Source organism: Rhinichthys klamathensis, unplaced genomic scaffold, assembly GCF_029890125.1.
Source record: "Rhinichthys klamathensis goyatoka isolate OS25496 unplaced genomic scaffold, OSU_Roscu_1.1 h1tg000925l_1, whole genome shotgun sequence".
In the NCBI taxonomy this organism is placed as follows: domain Eukaryota; kingdom Metazoa; phylum Chordata; class Actinopteri; order Cypriniformes; family Leuciscidae; genus Rhinichthys; species Rhinichthys klamathensis.
Genome location: NW_026607258.1, coordinates 270,001 through 291,958, shown reverse-complemented (window position 1 = coordinate 291,958; position 21,958 = coordinate 270,001). Strand labels below are relative to the sequence as shown.

The window sequence follows — 21,958 nt, the reverse complement described above, 5'->3', positions numbered from 1 at the left end:
GCATAACAGGTCCCATTTTACCATTCAAATAATAAACAACACTTTTAAGACTAGCCTAGGAGTGATTTACTTCAACTACTGTAAGAAGTCGGCACAACCACATGCGGTTCTTTGGCACGTAAAATGACCGCTTCATCAGCCTAAAACAGTGGCCACAAAGCTGCTCTAAACATGTGGAGCCTGAGCCTCTTGTTCAATCTGTTGGCTAATTAGCGCTTGAGTCGCTATTTGTCCAGGGACGTTCAAAAGACCATTGACTGCCATGGCAACGTGAATATGTCATGATACTAAGCCTTTGTCTCTTTGCTAAAGCGTCAGTGGGACTGTCTCAATCTTAATTAGACACAGGGATGACTCAGATGCAACTTTAGATTCAGAGTTTAAGCCCTACTCGCACATAAAACTTGCTAAAAATAGCTAAACATTTCACAACACATGCTCCAAGCTAATTTTCTACTCTGACCTTTTGATAAGATGTCAAACCACATTAAAAATAAGTGGACTCTACTGTACGAGTGGTCTCAGATCTGATTAGATTAGCATAATGCTAGCTAGCTGATGGTTTAGCTACCACTACTACAAAAGTGTAACTAGAAATGCTATAGAAAATATCAATGTGAAATATTTTTTGAACAGGCTTGAGTAGAAACGTCAAGCTAATTTACGAGCATGTCTCTCAGACACAACGTTTTAATGAGAGACAGTAAAGCTGGTCTCAGATCAATGACCGGAATGACTCTGTGAAAGATTAGAGACTGGAGATGGTAACAATTACTGGATGACAAAAGCTCTTCCGATCACCGCATTGTGCGTGTGGCCCAGATGATTTCCACATGCTGAGTCCATCTGCTCGTCGTTAGATGTGAAGTACTTACAGATCATTGCTGTAAAAACATAAACGGAGAGTTAAGTGTGTTAAAAAAGTGTATTGTAGAAATGTTAAAGGACAAAAGTCACTGGAAGAAGTTCAAAACTTTAACAGTTGGACCCAGGGGATCAAATTGCATTGGTTTTCTTTGGTAGATGTGGTAATTACACTATATTACACTTATATCACAAATAAACTGAACAATTGCAAGAGGCTCCCCACTCCTCAGGCCCTAAAAAGCCCCCAAAAAGTAAAAATGTCATTATATTATAGTTTTTAAGAGCTGTGGTGTCTCCCAAAGCTGCCACAGAGAATTATGGGAAATGTAGTATTTGAGTTTTGAGAAACCTATCACCTCAATCTGTTTTCTGCAAATTCACGCAGTAATTAAATGCAATGAAATACATTTTAAATATACAAACAATGGCCACAAATGTATTGCGAATAAATATTATTAAATATATTTTATTTTTATTTTTTATTATATAGCCTACTATTAAGTGTTTTCTTAAAAATCCTACAAAATCATTGTTTATAAAATGATAAAATTGTATTATTTAAATATATAAAATATATTTATTTTATGTTTTTATTGTTTGTATGTTTAATCACATGTTATATTGTTTAAATGTTTACTATATACACATAATATATTTTGTATATATAGATGGCACATACAATATTATATTTGATGGTTAGTTGACCATTTTAGCAGACTGTTGGCTGATTAGTCGGCTTGCAGTGTTATTTTTTTAGTATCATTGATATACTAGTATAGTTAATATTTAATTTATAATAGGTAATTTGCAAATTGATAATAGTTAATTTGTTCATATTTTGAGAATATATTGTGCCTGCTAAGGCTGCTATAGGTGCAGTTGCTAAGGTACGCGGGGTGGTTACTACGGTGTTGCTATGCGTTTGCTAGGGCATTCTGGGGGGTTTCTATGGTGTTTCTAATTGGTTGCTGGGTACTCAGGTGGTTGCTAGGGTGTTGCTATGTGGTTGCTAAGGTACTTAAGGTGGTTGCTTAGTGGTTGCTAGGGTACTCAGAGTGGTTGCTAGGGTGTTACGTATTATCACACTGCTAGGATGTTTCAGATAGACACCATGCTAGTTGATAGGTAACATCAATAACCCTGCCTGCTAGCTGTAGGAACACTGCTAAAACAAAAACGAGAACTGGTTTCAGATGAGCATTACAAATAGCTTTTGGGGTCCATCCAAGTCGCATATTTCCAGTTCGTAATTTCCCATTGAGATGAATGTGAATGCTAACAGTTAGCTTTTTCCAGAGATATTAGAAATCATTAGCAGAAGCTATTAGGACTCTTGAATTCTTATTAAATGGCCCCTGCTGGCCGGTTCTCTCTATTAGCAAATAGCGAGCCATTCAATATAGTTGACAAATTTTGTTTACCGAAGCATCATTACACGTTGTTTATTAATGGTTTCTCGCAACAGACTATTTATACTCAGCCGGCACGCAGAGAAGAAAATAAAACCGATTTGCTTGCAAATCCGCGCGCTATAATCGAAAAATCACTCAAGCATTCGGTAGCTTGTTTAATGTAGTCTTTTAATAGTAAAGAACAACATTTATTCGCAGCGAGATATATTCACACTTAGTTTATCTGGTCCATTTCACAAGGCCCGGTACACGCCTGGCAAAGCAGTCTTTCTCTCTCTCCCTGGACCGTTTTATCAGCTGTTTGATGGAGGGAAGCGGCCTGAAAGCACGGCTCAGAGCTAGAAGGACCCTTCAGAAATCACTGCTCATATGCAGGAGAGGAGAGAGAGAGAAAGACCGAGAGACACAGAGACAAAGCATTCCATCCTGTCAGGTTGCCACAGTAACATCCATAATCCATGACAATGTGACCTGATAAAACAGGCCTTACTGACAGGTCTGGCAGACGCATGGTAAGAAGCTTGTATCTCTTTTCCCTCGGAGAGATGAGAGGTCTTTTCTCTGCATGACACTGTTGGTTTATTTCAGGCACTTTCTGCAGCTGAGGCCCTACAGCAAACAAACAAACAAACAAAATAAAAATCTATATCTGTCTGTCTGTCCGTCTATACACTGTAAAAAATATTTTCATGATTTGTTATCACAACATTTTTTCTTTTGTCAAATAAACTTATGTGGTTCAGATAACATTATTTAGATTTTCTGTTGTTTCAACCAATCTCTTTCATTGTATTAACAAATGTTTTAATTTCAATTAACTTAAAATTGAAAAGGCAACGGTTACTTACTTTAAGTTAAACCAACAATCATTTTTACAGTCTGTCTATCTATCTATACAATAAAATGTAACATAAAGTGGCCAATAAAATAAATACATATAATTCATTTATAATAAAATAATTGTATTTATTTTATATTAAAATTATTGCAGTTAGTAGTATCAAATAATGAAATAAGTTATAGTATGAAATAAAAATAAAACAGTATATAATATAGTTAATATAAAAAGATTATAAGTAAATAAATAAGATATAAAATAGCAATACAGAAATATTTTAATATAAATTAAAATAAAAAATACAATGGGGTCACTTCACCCATTTGCATTAAGGTTTGTTTTGTTAGAAACCCAGTCATATATTATAATGATGGTGGAATTTTGCTTGTTTTTTTCTGAGATGGGAGAAAAAAAGGATTTAAGTGTTTTACTTCCGTCCTATCGTGACGTAAATATAGTCATTTTGCGTCACGATAGGACGGAAGATAAATTTCATTGCATATTAAGAAAACTACAGCCTTTAGCTCATTATTATTCAAGGGCGTGGGACCCACTCACCCCACCGGCCTATTACAGATCAGTGGGTGGGACTAAACCTGAAGAAACTAAACTATTAATCCGCCATCTTGCTTGGAAGACAGCAAGCTAAGCTAACAAGCGCTCAAGGAGTTTGATTTACCATAATGCCTGAATTTACGACACACGATATGGAAGACGAGGATTTTGAAAATCTTTTGCTCGAAACTGATGTTCGTGGCTATTTATACGAGCCACAATATAGCGAAGAGCAGCTGAGGCTGATGGAGGAACAAGAGGTGGCGGCGTCGGGTTCGTTGTTGTGGGAAGAATGAGACGGGAATCGGCGAACATTTAAACATTTTAATAGTAAAATAAACAAATACAAAACAAAAGTATAAGCCAGCAGCCCCGCACTGCTGGCCACACACAACAGAAACAAAACACACCATAAAATCAGGCCTGTTCCTCTCTCGATCTGCCCTGTCGCTCCTCATTTTATGCGTCCGCTCCTCGGTGAGAGACGCGAGAGAGACCAGTGCGTCTCACAGGTGTCGTTCATTAGCACTCACGCCACCGGCCTCGCGCCGCTCTCACGTCCCTCGTCCTGCTCGCCACAGCCAACTAACTATACATTTTGTGTGAAATGAATTTCTAACTCTGTTGGCAGCTAACGTTAGCCCTGTAGAGTAGACGGAAGAGTGATTTCTCTGATGTTTGCGACTTTGCGCTGTTCTGGATTAGTGGGAGTGGCTTGCGGAGCTGTGCAACGTGGTGCATTCTGGGAGTTGTGGTCTTACCACCATGTCTCGCAACAGAGACATTTGGCCCTGCATGACCAAATGAAAATGCGCCCTAAAGTTATTTTCTGTCTTTTCTCGGTCAAGAGGGCACCAAATTCAAAATTTCTTTTACATTTCGACTACATATATGACCCACTTTCAATAAAGATTAATGTTGAAATGGGTGAAGTGCTCCTTTAATGTTAATCTTAATAATAACATTATACATGCATTAGAGGACCACGTTATCACCTTACAGGTAAAAAAAAGAGGCTGTATATCGGTTAAAATGTTGCTTCAAACTGTTCTTTTTATAACATACAATATACTATGGCGAGATAAAAAATAATATTTTTGCTGTATGTGCAAGTGGGCTTCCAAACAAAGAAAATCCAGACATCTGGTGCAGTTACATCACACTCATTGTGATTAAAATAGAAAGATTATGTGTGTGTGTGTGTGTGTGTGTGTGTAGGGCTGAATAAAGATGAAAGGCTAATCGTATGAAGTTATGGTGCACTTTCCCGCCGTTTCGACACAGGCGGGAAGTGACACGCTGACATGCCTCACATGTAGTGATACATCTTCCTCTCAGATGTATCAGGGTTTATACCCATATATCACTTCATTATGTGGATGGATTTATGACAAGTGGCCAATATTAAATCTCAGTACAGTAATTATGATGAAGTCAGCTGCCTTACATTTTGTCTTGCAAGGCAAATTTCCTTCATTGTGGCTTTGGAAACTCATCAAGCATTTGGACAGATTCCAAAAGGTGTATGTCCGGCCATTTCTTTCTCTTTACGACGGGCCATTAAACAAGCTTGACGAAATTAAATTAGCCAAATTAAAATCCCGTCATCCACCGCAGCACTTACGAAGTTAAGCTAAAAGAAAACGAACCCAAATGAGAATGAGCGGGTCACAGGTTAAATCCTTGGCTTACACCATGACACTACAAATTTACTATATCGGGAAAAAAGGAAATCTATTGGGAATTATTTATATGGTAACTGCTATTTATAAGATTAATGGTGGCCATGGTTTTCAATATAAAGACACTAATGAAAATTACCTTTTTGGTTTTGGTCAATAACCCACAACTAGATATATATATATATATAATCATCTATTTTTTTATTAATTTTAACTTCTTCATTAAATTAAATTCTGTTCGGATACTGTTTGTGGAGTAAGTTTTTACATCGGCTGATAATAATGCAAACCTTTCATTATTTATTTCTCTTTTTTTTTTCCCGAAACTGGGAACAGTAATTAAAAATGATGAGATGAATAACAATAAATAAACCCCAAAATAAATAAATAAAAATCCAAAACCTCATCTACCCCCTGAACAATTCTTTAAAGAATATTTTCCCAATAGAACTAATTCCAAACAAATGAGTCTTTTTTTTCTGAGATCAAAAATCCTTTCTGCTAGGTTGTGCTTCTGTTTAAACATGTTCTGCTGTTAAATAATAAATTACAGTTATGTTTCGATAAAGTTTCCAAGGTTAAATTAAGTATCGACTTAATAAAGGATTACGCATTCTTGAACCATTTCCACATTTGCTATTAGAACAAGAATGATAATTCATTCATTGTGAGAGGAAACATGCCTGAACATGTCCTCTTCGCTGTGGAAACTTTTAATATTAAGAGTATTTAAATGGATTGAACACTCAAAGATGAAGATTCTTCATCATTTACTATAACGTTCCAACCCTGCATGACTTATTTTTCTGTGGAATACAAAGGAATGATATGCAAAAAGTCCATAAAAAAGACTTGTCCACTAATGTTTTGGCTATAGGCTAAATTCACAGTAGCATGCTAGCACTATTTCTTCTATGCATTTCTTATACTTTAGCTTCTACATTTGCCAAAATTCACAAACTATTTTGTAACAGTAGTAGTAGGCTATGCTAGCTTTCTTTTCCAAGCAGATGTTTATGCTAGCTCTTATCTTCCTAAACAACTGATTAGCATTAACCTCTCCGCTAAAGTCTGTGCAGAAATTGCAAAGGTTTTAAACATACTTCTCAAAAGTACAATTCATTTCTTTAGGTGTAAAACCTTTTTAAGCATAAAAATATACAGGTCTCCTTTAATTTTACGCTGTGTTTTCTGCGAGTGGGAGAGCAGTCTGTGTCGCAGTGAGGTGAAACCTGGCTAAAGAGCTTATGTTCGTCCAGCGTACTGACCTCACATTACAAGCAGCCTGGTGACCTGGATTTACTATTCCTGTTCCTGTCAATTACCCAAAGGAAAGGCTGACATGTGCCCCGGCCCCGTGACCCAGACACTGTCGCTGCGTCCGAAATCGAATACTTCCCTACTATATAGTGTGCGAAAAACAGTACACCAAAAGAGTATGTCCGAATACATAGTATTCCAAAAACAGTAAGTGAAACGATTCTGAAGTGAGATACTGAAGTCAGTGTGTGTCTGTCCCTTTAAATGAAAATTGAAAATGAAAATTCTGTCATCATTTACTCACTCTTGTACCTGTATGAATTTCTTTCTTCTGCTGAACACAAAATAAGATGTTTTAAAGAATATGGGTAAGGGTAACCAAACAGTTGCTGGTCCCTTTAATACTTTTTTTCATCAAATAGTTATGAAGAGTTGTTTACCTTTCAGAAAACACAAAAATATGTTTCAAAAGTGTGTGTGTTTGTGTATATGTGTGTCTTAGTGCGGGTTGACATAAGGTGAGGACAAGCCACACAGTTTTCCGGTGCGAAACTGCCAATTCATCACAAGGGCCACATAATCCACTTGAGCCAATTTAATTACTGCGCCTGCTTTGTTTCTGCCCGTTAAAAGCTTGTTTACTACGGGACAATAATGAGACGATGTCTGGTTAAATGTCCAAATACTACACACCTTGATCTTCATTTTAGTAGCTGTCAGCAAGGTAATGAAGTTGTGAGGGTAACATTTTTTTACTTTTGCGAAACTGTTACACGAGAGCATCGTTATTTATAGGTGACCATAAATGTTTGTTGGTTTGCGCAAAGGGATTCATGTTGAACTTCACCTGTTAATCTCAGGGAAGTTGAGCGGAAGTCTTACATCCGTTTCTAATTACCACAGCAGGTGACTGACTCAAATGAAGGCTGCTTACAAATATATGACCCTTGATATAGCCAAACCAATTCTATGCCATAGATCAAACCTCTCTTCACTAAGTAGCGCAAAAGGGCCAGATATTGATTCAGCTATTGCTGCCAATCGACCCGGCGGCCCTGTTCGGAACATTACAGGCTTCAATACAAGAAGTGCATTGAACCTAGCAAGTGGCTTCCTATTTCTCATTTCATTTTTATAGCAGCCACCAAAGCTGCTTATGTGAAATATAGCCTGTGTTATAGTCACCATCATGGCTGCTAACTAAATGACTTTTAACAAAGTCTTGCTAACTCGCTAACAACAAGCAGTGTTGGGGAAGCTGCTTTAAAACTGTAGCTCGTCAAGCTAAAAGCTGGATTTAAGCTGAAAAAAACTGTTAATAAAACATAGCTGGCTGCATTCGAGTAACTTTTTTGACATTTGGGTATAAAGTGTTTTAATTCTACAATATATGGTGTAAAAAAGTGCTGCCCTCTTCAGGTTGAACGGTGGCTACTGCAGTTGAATTTTCCTATTGGATGTTTGCGGTAGTTCGTGACGGTAGCGGTGAGAGCTTAAGCAGGTTTTAGCTTACCACGCCCTTGGTACGAGCTACCACGTCCATGGCAGTATAAAAACCATCTTGTTTCGTCAAAACCACTGTAGCGAGTCAGGAGTTGGAATTGCGAGTATTGAAAACAATCAGGATAGAGTATCCGTTCATTCCCTCTATCTCCGCTGGGCTCCGCCCACTTTTCCAGCATTTTTCAAATATTGCCAGTGGGTGGAGTCAGGCTCTGACCACCCTTTAAGCTAAAATATGCCTGTTTTTTTTCTGAAGAAACACATTTACCTCAGAGATACGATGTGACACAAATAGCAATGTAACATTTTGTCATGCTACAACTGCTACTAGCTGGAAAAAGTAGCTTTTTAATTGACAAGTTGCACAGTTTTGAAAACAGCTGTTTGTAAAGTTAGTGTTGTTGCTAGCTTTTTAAAGTAGGCTACTAGTTACTCACTAACACGACAACTTTGCAGCTAGTGAAATGCTATTGCTCCAGAATATCCATCCATTCCTTCTATAGAAGACTCTTGCAGGTAAAAAAACAAATAAAAATGTTGTACCATCAAGTAACATGTCAGGGATGGGACTGGACTCAGACAGGTGGTAAGTGAAGTAGTTTAATAAACAGGTTTTGCAGAAGCAGTCAGAGGTATGATGAGTATGAAGACAGATGATATTTGAATGGTAACTTAACTGAAGATTAACTAGAGTCTCTTTTGCAGACGCAGGTGAAGGATCCCGGGGACGGATGCAGACGAATGGCTGAAGACTGAAGACGAGTACTGAAGGCAAGGTTTGCATAAAGTCCACAGGAAGGCAGGTAAGTAGTGTTGAAGAGTCTGTGTGTCACGTAGCGACGAGATCAGACCCAGAAGTGAGGGGAAAGAGACACTTTATGGGCCTGATGATGGGAAACAGGTGAAGGTGATCAGTGATTGTAGAGTGCCTGCAGGTGTGGGCCAGGGAGGATGATGGGACTTGGATTGAAGAGGAGGAGCTTAGGTGGTGACTGTGACAGTACTCCCCCCTCCCGGGAGGCGCGACCTCGCGCCGTAAAGGAGATGGAGGAGGTTTGGGAGGAAGCGGAGCAGGCGACGGGCTGGAAACAGGGCTAGGCACAGGGCTGAAGACAGGCAGGTACCAGGCAGAAGGAAGACTAAACAGACTGACGAGCCATGGTGGAGCCGATGGAGGGAGGAGCCACGGAGGCTGAAGGGCAAGGGGTTTGGTGGCGATTACAGACAGAGGCGGAACCGATGACAGGGAATGACAGGGAGAAGACGGAAGTTTGTTAGGACACGGTGGAGCAGAGGGTTCAGAGTGACCGGGGGAATCCGCAGGCTCAGGCGACCAAAGTGTAGCTGGGGGTACTGAAGGGCGCGGTGGAGACAGAGGGAGTGAGGACAAAGGATGAGCAGAAGGGAGAGAGGAGTCCAAGGGAGCCGGGGGGATGAAGGGACGAGGCGAAGCCAGAGGAGAGAAGTCCAGAGGCGAGGGAAGGTCGACGAGGGACCCAAGCGAATCCGGGGGGACGAGGGAGCCTGGCGGAACTGGTGAACTGAAGGACCACGGTGGAGCTGAGGGAGTTAAGAGCCAAGGGTGAGACAGTGGAGTGATGGGCCGATGTGGAATCCTGGACGAAGCAGCTGAAGGCGGAACCCAGGAATCCATAGTGCAGGATGATGCTGGGGACTGGAAGCCCCAGAGCGAGCCCACTAATCCACTGAATTCTAGAGGGTGAGTGACAGGGCTGACAGGAGGCAGAGGAGATGAGGAAGGCTAAAGACAGACGAGAGGAGGCGGGAGAGGGAGGCTGGGTGGGACTTCATAGACAGACTGGGGAACAGAATTTTCAGGTTCGACGGACCAGGCAGGAGGCGCTGGCTCAGGACTGGCCACAACCAGCGGGTATCGCTCGGGGCTGGACGGAACCAGCGGCGAAGGAAGCTCTGGGCTGGACGGAACCAGCGGTGAAGGAAGCTCGGTGCTGGACGGAACCAGCGGCGAAGAGGGCTGGACGGTCTCTGGCTGGACGGTCTCTGGCTGGACGGTCTCTGGCTGGACGGTCTCTGGCTGGACGGTCTCTGGCTGGACGGTCTCTGGCTGGACGGTCTCTGGCTGGACGGTCTCCGGCTGGACGGTCTCCGGCTGGACGGTCTCCGGCTGGACGGTCTCCGGCTGGACGGTCTCCGGCTGGACGGTCTCCGGCTGGACGTGAAGCGCTGGCTGGACGTGGCTGACGTGAAGCTCTGCCTGTGAGATGGCATACTGAGGGATAAAGGACTTCAGGCATCGATTGATCGCGTCTTTCCAGTCCAGACCGGTCAGATCTGGAAGCTCCCTCGGATTGATTTGTCTAGCCCCCATCCGGTAACATGCCTTGATTGCTTCACTGTCTAGGGTGCTGGTGGCGACAAGCAGAACAAACCTTTCTGTGTACTCAAACAGATTTAAGCTCTGCTGAGCCGCCGCCGCGATATGACCAGCTAGTTCCCAACTCATCTTCGGGTCTCCGCTGGATTCTGCATTGTAGGTCTGATCTTCTGTCAGGGATGGGACTGGACTCAGACAGGTGGTAAGTGAAGTAGTTTAATAAACAGGTTTTGCAGAAGCAGTCAGAGGTATGATGAGTATGAAGACAGATGATATTTGAATGGTAACTTAACTGAAGATTAACTAGAGTCTCTTTTGCAGATGCAGGTGAAGGATCCCGGGGACGGATGCAGACGAATGGCTGAAGACTGAAGACGAGTACTGAAGGCAAGGTTTGCATAAAGTCCACAGGAAGGCAGGTAAGTAGTGTTGAAGAGTCTGTGTGTCACGTAGCGACGAGATCAGACCCAGAAGTGAGGGGAAAGAGACACTTTATGGGCCTGATGATGGGAAACAGGTGAAGGTGATCAGTGATTGTAGAGTGCCTGCAGGTGTGGGCCAGGGAGGATGATGGGACTTGGAGTGAAGAGGAGGAGCTTAGGTGGTGACTGTGACATAACATCTCTCAGGAGTCAAATTTTCCAAATATTTATTTTAGATTTAGAGGACATTCTGATTAATCATCTGACCACTAAATTGGACATTATGCATCTACACTCACCTAAAGGATTATTAGGAACACCATACTAATCCTGTGTTTGACCCCCTTTCACCTGCAGAACTGCCTTAATTCTACGTGGCATTGATTCAACAAGGTGCTGAAAGCATTCTTTAGGAATGTTGGCCCATATTGATAGGATAGCATCTTGCAGTTGATGGAGATTTGTGGGATGCACATCCAGGGCACGAAGCTCCCGTTCCACCACATCCCAAAGATGCTCAATTGGGTTGAGATCTGGTGACTGTGGGGGCCATTTTAGTACAGTGAACTTATTGTCATGTTCAAGAAATCAATTTGAAATGATTCTAGCTTTGTGACATGGTGCATTATCCTGCTGGAAGTAGCCAGCAGAGGATGGGTACATGGTGGCCATAAAGGGATGGACATGGTCAGAAACAATGCTCAGGTAGGCCGTGGCATTTAAACGATGCCCAATTGGCACTAAGGGGCCTAAAGTGTACCAAGAAAACATATCCCACACCATTACACCACCACCACCAGCCTGCACAGTGGTAACAAGGCATGATGGATCCATGTTCTCATTCTGTTTACACCAAATTCTGACTCTACCATCTGAATGTCTCAACAGAAATCGAGACTCATCAGACCAGGCAACATTTTTCCAGTCTTCAACTGTCCAATTTTAGTGAGCTCTTGCAAATTGTAGCCTCTTTTTCCTATTTGTTGTGGAGATGAGTGGTACTCGGTGGGGTCTTCTGCTGTTGTAGCCCAACAGCCTCAAGGTTGTGCGTGTTGTGGCTTCACAAATACTTTGTTGCATACCTCGGTTGTAACGAGTGGTTATTTTAGTCAAAGTTGCTCTTCTATCAGCTTGAATCAGTCGGCCCATTCTCCTCTGACCTCTAGCATCAACAAGGCATTTTCGCCCATAGGACTGCCGCATACTGGATGTTTTTCCCTTTTCACACCATTGTTTGTAAACCCTAGAAATGGTTGTGCGTGAAAATCCCAGTAACTGAGCAGATTGTGAAATACTCAGACCGGCCCGTCTGGCACCAACAACCATGCCACGCTTAAAATTGCTTAAGGGGGATTTTACACTGGGCTCGTTTGCTGCGGTCCGAGCCCGAGCGCGTTTGTTCCCGGCGCCCCCCGCAGCGTTGGTCTGGTTTCACACACAACTTGATTCTATCAAACCCTGGTGCGTTTGCGTGCATATGACGTCATCGCAAACGTGCACGGCGCATGATAGAAAACAGAACGTGGGTCAATATTGTGTTTTTTTTTATTAATTCGCTGCTATTATGCGCAGTTGAGTGAACACTACAGGTTTACTGTGCGTGTGTCACATAAGGTGGACTTCTGCTGCTTGCAAACGGACTCTTTTTAGGAGACAGTGGATTTCCAACTTTGTTGCCCTGATTCCACGCGCAATGCACGAATACACTGCACGCAGGCTCACTCTCGCTCGTTTCCAAGGTAAATCATCAACACTATAATCCCTTACAAGCGTTTTATTTAACTAAATACATCACAATAAGCTAAAAACGCATGCGCAGGTTACTTTACTTCCTGAACAAGTGCGCACCCGAGTCCGTGTTGCTTTCACATTCACGCGAACCGCGGCACGGTTCGGGAGCAACCGAAATCAGACCACCTCCTCCAGGTCTCGGGTTCGGTACCCCAGTGCGCACCCGGGTCCCATGACAGCGTTCACATTAGCGATTTTTCATGCGAACCGTGCCCCGTTCCGAACTAAACTGCCAGTGTGAAAGCCCCCTAAATCACCTTTCTTTCCCATTCTGACATTCAGTTTGGAGTTCAGGAGATTGTCTTGACCAGGACCACACCCCTAAATGCATTGAAGCAACTGCCATGTGATTGGTTGATTAGATAATTGCATTAATGAGAAATTGAACAGGTGTTCCTAATAATCCTTTAGGTGAGTGTATATTTCAGCTACAATTCATATTCATATTACTTTGACTGTTGTTGTGGAAAATACTTAATCTGCAGTACCTTTTTTTTTGGTTGTAAATGTATGTTATTAGAATGTAATTTGCTGTTAGTCAAAAAAGTAATCTGATTACGTAACACACGTTAGTTGTAACGCGTTACCACCAACACTGCTCATTTCAGATGAGATTGAAAACACCTGATCGCTAGTTTTTCCACAGTCTGAAAACATCAATAGGTGGATTGCAGGTGTTCTCAGGCCCTGTCTACACGGACACGGGTATTTTTATAACCGTGTCTTTTTTTACGCGGTTCGGCCGTTCGTCCACACGAAAACGCACTGAAACCGAACATTTTTGAAAACCCCTGCCAGGGTGAGGATTTTCAGAACCGCTGTGTTTGACGTCAGATTTGCGCTTCTGATTGGCCAACGTGGCTTTACGGTTAAGGTTTATATCGCCGCCTGCTGGCGTGGCATGCTCTTGACCGCGCTTGATAGCGTGTTTTTGCGTTTTCATGTAGACGGAGACCGAGCATGTGTGGACGGGATTTTTTTTTTTAAACGCCGTAGGGAAAAACTCCGGTTATAAAAATACCCGTGTCCGTATGGACAAGGCCTCAGAAAGGACAAATGTATCCATTTTGAACACAGTCAGAATTATCAGCTAATAAGGTCAAATCGACATACTCTGGTAGACGGAATCGCATCCTCATGTTCTGATATCAAAGACATGCTGGTCAAACAGGAACAAACTCAATTGCATTTACAATAACTGAAGCTGTATACAGTGGCGGAGCCCTCTCACAACTGCTGTTTCCGTCTCTCTCTCTCTCTCTCTTTTTTTTTTTTTTCAAGAATTGCGTTTTTAAAACACAGAACCGTATCTTAAGACCACAAAAAACGTGAGACTTCAGACGCGCACTCCAACTTCACCTCAGCGCCAGGCGCAAGTCAAACGAGTGCGGAAATGTACAGGTGCCGAATAAGCTTCAGCAGTGACCAAAGCATAGTAAATATTGAGTCGATGTTCCTCAACTGGTGGGTTGCAAGACCGTTTTGAGTGAGTCGCATATGTCCAGTCAAAGAAACAACAACGTAATTCTCATTTTTTTCTGATTCTACTTTTATTTTGAAAGATCTGTGGGAAAGCTTGTGACACTTCTGTCAGATGCGGAGAAAAGCGCGTTGTCCTGAATCAGTTGGCTATCTGCCGTAAGATGAGATGTTGCAAGGTCAACAAATCTCAGTAAAACTAACTTTTTACTGTCCTGTCAGACGGTGTACTGTACTTGCTCATCACGCGCAAATGTGGCGTAAGTAGCCGTAGTTCTGTCGTCAACTAACTCATGAAATAATCAAAAAGGCAATCAAATCTGTGTCAAAACTGCATACATGTAAGTTATGTATTTGTTGTATATGCGTCACATATGTCTAGACTAAAATATTCTGCCATGTTTAAGGCACAAACTGATAGGCTATGTGGTTTTTTTATGTACAAATAAATGTGAGCACTGTGCATTTGTACTAGAAGAATTTTTCGTTAATTTGTAAAGGACAAAATAAAATGCATTATTTTTAAATCTATAAAATAACTAATTTTACATTCTGGCATTTATGTGCATGTTGACTTCCGCCTTGTTCACATTCTTGCACATAGGGATTCAAAAGAAATGTTTCCCCCTTTTTAATTAGGTATGATAGAACGGTTTAGATTCTTTATTTTGACTACTAATATAGAAAGTTGAAGAGTTTATTGATTATATAAAATTCAATGAAGGTTAAATAATCTTTGAACTACAGTAGTTATCTGCATGTCTCATGGAGGTGCAACAATGTTGGGGGTTTTGAGAACCAGAACCATGCTAACTGCATGAGCAAGTTTACTATATGACTAAAAGAACTTTAGCTGTGTGTGTCCCCTTTATTAATATGCCTGGAGGTGGTAAGTAGCTAATAATAATAAAGAAATTTAAAATTCACTCAGCACTCTCTCAATTACAATTGAATACAAATGAACTGTATTCAGTTGTGTAGGAACAGTCCATTACATTTTTTAAACTAATTATTATGTTAAAATAATTAAGATTTATGTGCCACCCCAGACTGTTTGCTGGCCCCTGCCTGGCCACCCCAATGAAAAAATCCTGGCTCCGCCACTGATTATATATCTACACATCTGAACATTCCTCTTTGAAAAATAAATGTAAAAACAAAAGTTCAGATCTTGTTTTTCATGCTCTAAGAGCAATAAAAACACATAGGAGAAAATAATCCTTGTCATAATTCATGCATGAAAGGGTTACACAACAGCAAACTTTTAATACAATAAACAGCTGAAAGCAAACTTTTTTTATTTTCTGTGCTTATTATAGAGGAAAACCGGGAGAATTAAGCATGGTAAAATGTTGCATGGGCGAGATGATCACATTCTTATTGAGATATGTGATGTTTTAATAATAAAATGTGACCATATTAAATATTATACTAAATATTACAATAAAAAATATTTTATAATATCAAATATAACCATTATAATGTCAAATATAATCATGTTAAAAAATAATATGTGTATATCCTCCACAGCAGTCCCTCATTAGGGGAGTCACGTGACTTCTGAGCCGTAACACGGCAGCTTGTTTTACTGGGTTAAGTGGCTTATAGATCTTTAACTGGATGGTTTATCTGAGGAAGCAGACCAGACAAAACACTGCAGGTGGGAAATAAGGGACAGAATAGAAACCTTTTGTATTCGTGAGCCTGCAGGACAGTATCAAATCACTAAAAAGACAAGTCTGCCACCTAGTGGTTAAGCAAGAAAGTGGTTAAGAAAATGGCAGCGTAAAACAACACTTGAGGTTACACAGATCAAGTGTATCCAAAAACGCTCCATAAAAATAAATAATGCTTTATAATCTATGCCTTATAATGCGTTTTAAGCAGTATTCTTAATAGTTTTCAAAGAGGCTGGATGCATTTGTAATGTTTGTATAGAATATATGACAGTCAGCAGACCAGCGTCAAATTCGGCAATGCCACCACGTGGTCATATATAAAACATTTTGAATTTCGACTCGGCTGTATCAAATATCAAGTTTTGATATTTTGGAAAAATATTTTCAAGTTCAAAAGCGTTTTTTTTTTTTATCAGACCTGAAGTACTTAGCACCTGGAGAGCTGCTGTTGTCCGTTGCCGTGGCGCGTTGCCAGGCGATGACTCAGCGTTTTTGGCGAACCTTTCTGGCACAGCGCGAGATGGGAACGAAAACCCGCCACTGCAGCGCGGCAACAGGTCATCGCCATGGCAACAGTCAAAGCGACAGGAAGGCCAGTGAATCTCGCTGGGTGATTTGTATGGAGAGAAAAGTTCACCTGACTGAAAAATAACTAAGACTTTCTTTCAGCGGCTTACACACGAATGTGGCCAAACATACTAAATTCTCTCTCTCGGATCAACCACCCGCAAACAGAACACACACATTTTGTTCCTTAACGTTCAGAAGGTCAAGCGATGAAATATTAGGTCGTAATTGTCTTTGTAAATCCTTGTTCCTCGCTGTTTTCCTGTGAAAAGCAGCCTAAAACTCAGAAGAGAACACCTTTACCAGCTTAGGCTGTGCAAATGACTGTTTCTTAATCATTCTATTTTAATTATGTGCACAAATATGCAGTATAATTGGCATTAACTGACATTGGTCCGCGATCTTCTAAATATACAGACCCTGAGATGCTTTACAACAACAACAACAAAAAAGGCAGGCAGGAATTAATATGTGTCCTTACATGACCTTTCAAAATTAGGTTATTTTTATTTATTTTTGTGGACTTTTTTTTTGCGCTTTCAATTCATAGATGGACATTTAAGGCCACAAAACATTAGATTAATATATAACACAAAGATAAATATTGTCAGAAATAAAAAAAAATAAAAAGGGAGAAAAAAAAGCGAATTAGAAATCTGTTGTAACTATATACACTACCGTTCAAAAGTTTGGGGTCAGTAAAAAAAAAGTCTTAAAAAAAATTAATACTTTTATTCAGCAAAGATGTGTTCAGTTTTGATAGTGAAGACTTGCATAGTTAGAAAATATTTCCATTTTGAATAAATGCTGTTCTTTTAAACTTTTTATTCATCAAATAATCCTGAAAAAAGTATCACAGTTTATAAAAAAAGTTATTAAGCAGCACAACTGTTTCTGAAGGATCATGTGACACTGAAGACTGGAGTAATGATGCTGCTGATGAAAATTCAGCTTTGCATCACAGAAATAAATTATATTTTAAAAGTATATTCAAATAGAAAAGCATTATTTTAAATTGCAATAATATTTCACAACATTACAGTTTTTTTCCTGTGTTTTTGATCACATAAATGCAGGCTTGATGAGTATAAGGTATACTTACATTTACATTTAATCCTTTAGCAGACGCTTTTATCCAACGCGAATTCCAACTGAGGACTAAACCAAGCGAGTCATCGTGAAGGGGCAAACACAACGCAAGTAGTGCTCAAAATACAAAGGTCAGACAATGCTCAGAGTAGCATAAGCCAGACAAGCGAGGATTTAAAGCAAAAGGAAGGCTTTTTATTTTTTTTTTATGTTAAGTGCTCACGGAAGAGATGAGTTTTCAGTTGTCTTTTGAATGCTGTCAGGGATTCTGCATTCCGGATGAGGGTGGGCAGATCATTCCACCAGCATACCGTGAATGAGAATGTTCTAGTAATTTTGTGGCTCTCTGTGATGGTACCACGAGCAGTCACTTATTGACTGATCGTAGGCTTCTGGTAGGGATGTAGACTTGTAGTAGCGATTGGAAGTAGGAGGGAGCTGAGCCTGTGGTCAATCTGTAAGCAAGTGTCAACACCTTGAACTTGATGCGAGCGGCGAATGGTAGCCAGTGCAGAGAGATGAACAGAGGAGTGACGTGGGCCCTTTTGGGCTCGTTGAAGACGAGACGAGCTGCAGCGTTCTGGATCATTTGTAGAGGTTTAGTTGTGCATGATGGAAGTCCAGCCAGAAGAGCATTGCAGTAATCAAGCCTAGAAATGACCAGGGCCTGGACGAGAAGTTGTGTTGCCTGCTCAGCGCCTGATCTTCCTGATGTTGTACATTGCAAACCTGCATGATCGAGCTGTCTTTGTAGTGTGGTCTGTGAAGGTCAGCTGATCTTCAAAGATTACTCCAAGATTTCTGACCGACCTTGATGGGGTGATTGAGGGAGTATCTAGCTGGATAGTGAAGTCGTGCTGTAGAGACGGATTGGCAGGGAGGACGAGAAGCTCAGTCTTTTCCAGGTTGAGCTGCAGGTGATGTTCCTTCATCCATGCCGAGATGTCAGCCATGACAGCTTGAGATCCGTGCAGCTACTGTGGGATCATCTGGTTGAAATGAGAGGTAGAGCTGGGTGTCATCAGCATAGCAGTGGTAAGGGAAACCTTGTACCTGTATGATGGGTCCCAGTGATGTGGTGTAAATGGAGAAGAGGAGCGGTCCAAGAACTGAACCCTGGGGAACCCCTGTGGTCAGTTGATGTGCTTTGGATACCTTTACTTCTTTCAAAAACATTAAAAATAATAATGCTTCCAAACTTTTAGATGCGATCAGTCGCGATTAATCGATTTGACAGCACTAAAATTATTCTTTTTATGTTTCAGAATATTTTAAGTAGTAGCTCCGACCAATGGGATTTCACAGTAACTAAAATGTTCTTATAACTACTTTTAGATTTGATCGAAAAGACCCACTCAAAGATAAAAATGAAATAAAAAGGATTTGAGCATTTAAAAACTAACCTAAACAGGCAAGTAAATATTGGCATTAAATACCTTTTTACCATTTGTATATTTTTGTTTCTTTCACTTCATTTTAGTCGAGATTGATAGAAGTGATAGACATAGCAGGAAGGAAACAGTAGTCAATGAGAGCATGTGATCTTGAGCGTGGCTGGAGCTCAGAATGAGTCCTCTGTCAGGCCTCCACCCGTATCCCAGAGTGCACTGGGCCGCCAATCATATGGCTGACACAATACAGGGAGAGAACAGGTTCCTCAATCCAGCGGCCAACAAAAGCTCATTTATTCTGTCGTTTTTTACAGAGGTGATTATTCACAGCCAGACTAGGACACACACACACACACACACACACGCACACACACACACACAATTTAAAATTATGATGGAGAACACAATTAATATCATAGTTTAACTGTTATAGCACCAGATTAGTGCACCATAAAGCACTCATTTAATTTAATTTGATTTAGTAGTCTAATTGTTAAAGGATCTCATTATTTAGATTATTTTATACATTTATTTTGTTTATTTTATTCATTAACATTTAATTTGACTGAATATTAAAGTTTAACTGTTGAAGCGCCTCATTTTATTAATTTATTTTAATAATTCATCTAGTTTTAAAATGTATTTTAATTTAATAGGTTGTAATAGGCTATTAAGTTTAACTGTTAAAGGGTCTCATATTAGTGTGTTTTTAATTTATTTTATTAATTATTTTTTGTTTATTTTACATTGTTTTATTATAGATTTATTATTTATTGATAAATTTAATAATTATTTAATTTGATTTAATATCAAGATTATCTGTGAAATGGTCTCACTATTTTGTTTATTGTTTATTTATTAGTTATTGTATGAATTTATTTAGTTTTAAATGTAATTTAATATTACATTTAAAATGGTATCATTTAATTAATTTTATTATTATTATTATTATTATTTTAATATCAAGTTTAAAATAAGTCTCATTTACAAATTATTTTATTAATTTATTTCGTTTTTTTATTTAATTTAATATTACAAATAAAATGGTCTCATTATTTTAATTTAATGCATTTAATTTAATTTAATTATTTAAGTTAATGTTCAACTGTTTAGGTGTCGTGCAGAGGAGTCAGAAGTTCCAATAGCAAAGTGTTTACTTACAAATACAACTGACACAGGTACAGATGGGCAGAAGGCACACACACACACACACACACACACACACGATACAAAGTAGAACGGACAGAGACTGACTGAACAGAAAGGAACTAAATACAAACACAGATGAACACTGGTTAACGGAAAACAAGGCAAACAGCTGTGATGGGTGATCAGGTGATGGCCGATACTGTGCAGGTGGAAAACATGAGGGATGCTGGGAAGTGTAGTGCCGTAGAGGTGACAGAGCTGTTGACCTTGACATTAGGGATATCCAGTGCCCAAAATTAACCAAAATAAATAAATAAATAACTATAAACCTGACCCACACATCTTAGACTGGATCAAGATCACTGATTCATCACTGCAAAACAATTCAGCAGCCATAATTGACCAGTCATCTGAGGCAGTCCACTCCCAGATTGCAATGTGATGAACAAATCAACACAGAGTATAGAGAGGGAGAGAGATGGATTATTGATTTGTTCATGGGGCGTTATATCCATCTGACCCCAGAGAAAGGCTGTCAGGACAGCGAGCCCCACACAAGATGCAGTGTTTGCTGTCAACAACAGTTTGCTTGTGCTGCCTATATGAGGCCACAAAGACACATTTATTATGGCGGAATAAAGGCCGTCCGGCAATCGCCAACCGTCCGGCCCGCTGGGCAAACGCCAGGGAGGAGTGGGACGGGGGAGTGAAGGATCGTAGTGCCCCGTGACTGCATTCCCATGCACCTCTTCATTTTAATATGGACTATGACTTCATGACTTCAGATTTCACTGTTTATGTACGCCTAGAACAATAGTAATTAGTGCAACTAAATACATTATAATATTTATGTAGTTCATAGTATTCATAGTTAAAACATAAGGCAATAAAACACATTAACATTCAAATAATTTATTACATTATTATTCATAACCATCTTTTTTACTTTTTATAATATTGTAACTCATGCTAAAATAGGCATTAGGTAACCGTTATTTATATTTATTGTTATTTATATATTGTTAAAATATTGATACTTGTGAAATTATATTGCTTTGATGTTTTTTTCCCCCATGTGTTCTAATGCAACTGTGGTTACATTTATGAAATGTTTTTTTTTTCTATTGGAAAACTTACAAATTATTAGAAAAACATATGAAATATATATATTTAAAATAAGCAGATTATCTGTTGTGAAGCAAAAAAGGCACTCAGTAAATACAATTATTATTATTATTATTATGCAACTCCCTGTAAATAATAATAATAACAACAACAATAAACGCATTTAAAAAGCAATTACAATAGTTGTTATTATTATTGTTATTCAATATATTATTATATTTATATATAGTTAAGTTCATAATAAACGAGCAATTTTCCTTCTCTGCTGTAAAGCAACCTTGAGCGGTGGTAAAAAGAAACTCAATAATACAACAACAATAATAATAGCACTTATTATTTTTATTACTCTTATAAAAGTTATCAGTTTTATTATTCAAAACACTGAATTCATTGAATATATAATACATACAATATATAATAATAATATTTGAACATAAATAAATTATTCATTTATTTATGTTAATATATTATAATAAATAAATAAAAGCAGTATTATTATTCAGTCAATATCCTGCCTACAGTAACAAATATAAAATCATTCTGTAAAAAGAAATCGTATTCAAATGTAGTGTACATTATGTCATTCAGTGCATTCAATGTGTGTGTGTGAGTGTGTTTGTCTCGGTGTCAAAGCTGTTTAATAGTCCACTGGTGTATAGGACACACGTCTGGCCAATTCTATAACAGAAAAGGATCGGCTGATTAACATGCCACACCACTCACTTCCTCTCAAACACACTATTGTCGTCCACCGAGATGCCTGACAACAAAACACTTGTGTGCGCTTATGGGC

General features: G+C 39.6%; 1 protein-coding gene across 1 annotated transcript in view; it reads left to right on the top strand.

Annotated features, from left to right (window-relative positions):
* The first annotated feature begins 5,630 nt into the window (after positions 1–5,630).
* The window catches only part of s100b (S100 calcium binding protein, beta (neural)), an 18,587-nt gene continuing 2,259 nt past the window's right edge, over positions 5,631–21,958 (top strand). The window contains exon 1 of the mRNA XM_056244134.1: positions 5,631–5,644. Within this exon, the coding sequence (XP_056100109.1) occupies positions 5,637–5,644 (8 nt within the window). The 5' untranslated portion in view covers positions 5,631–5,636. The remainder of the gene's footprint in view (positions 5,645–21,958) is intronic.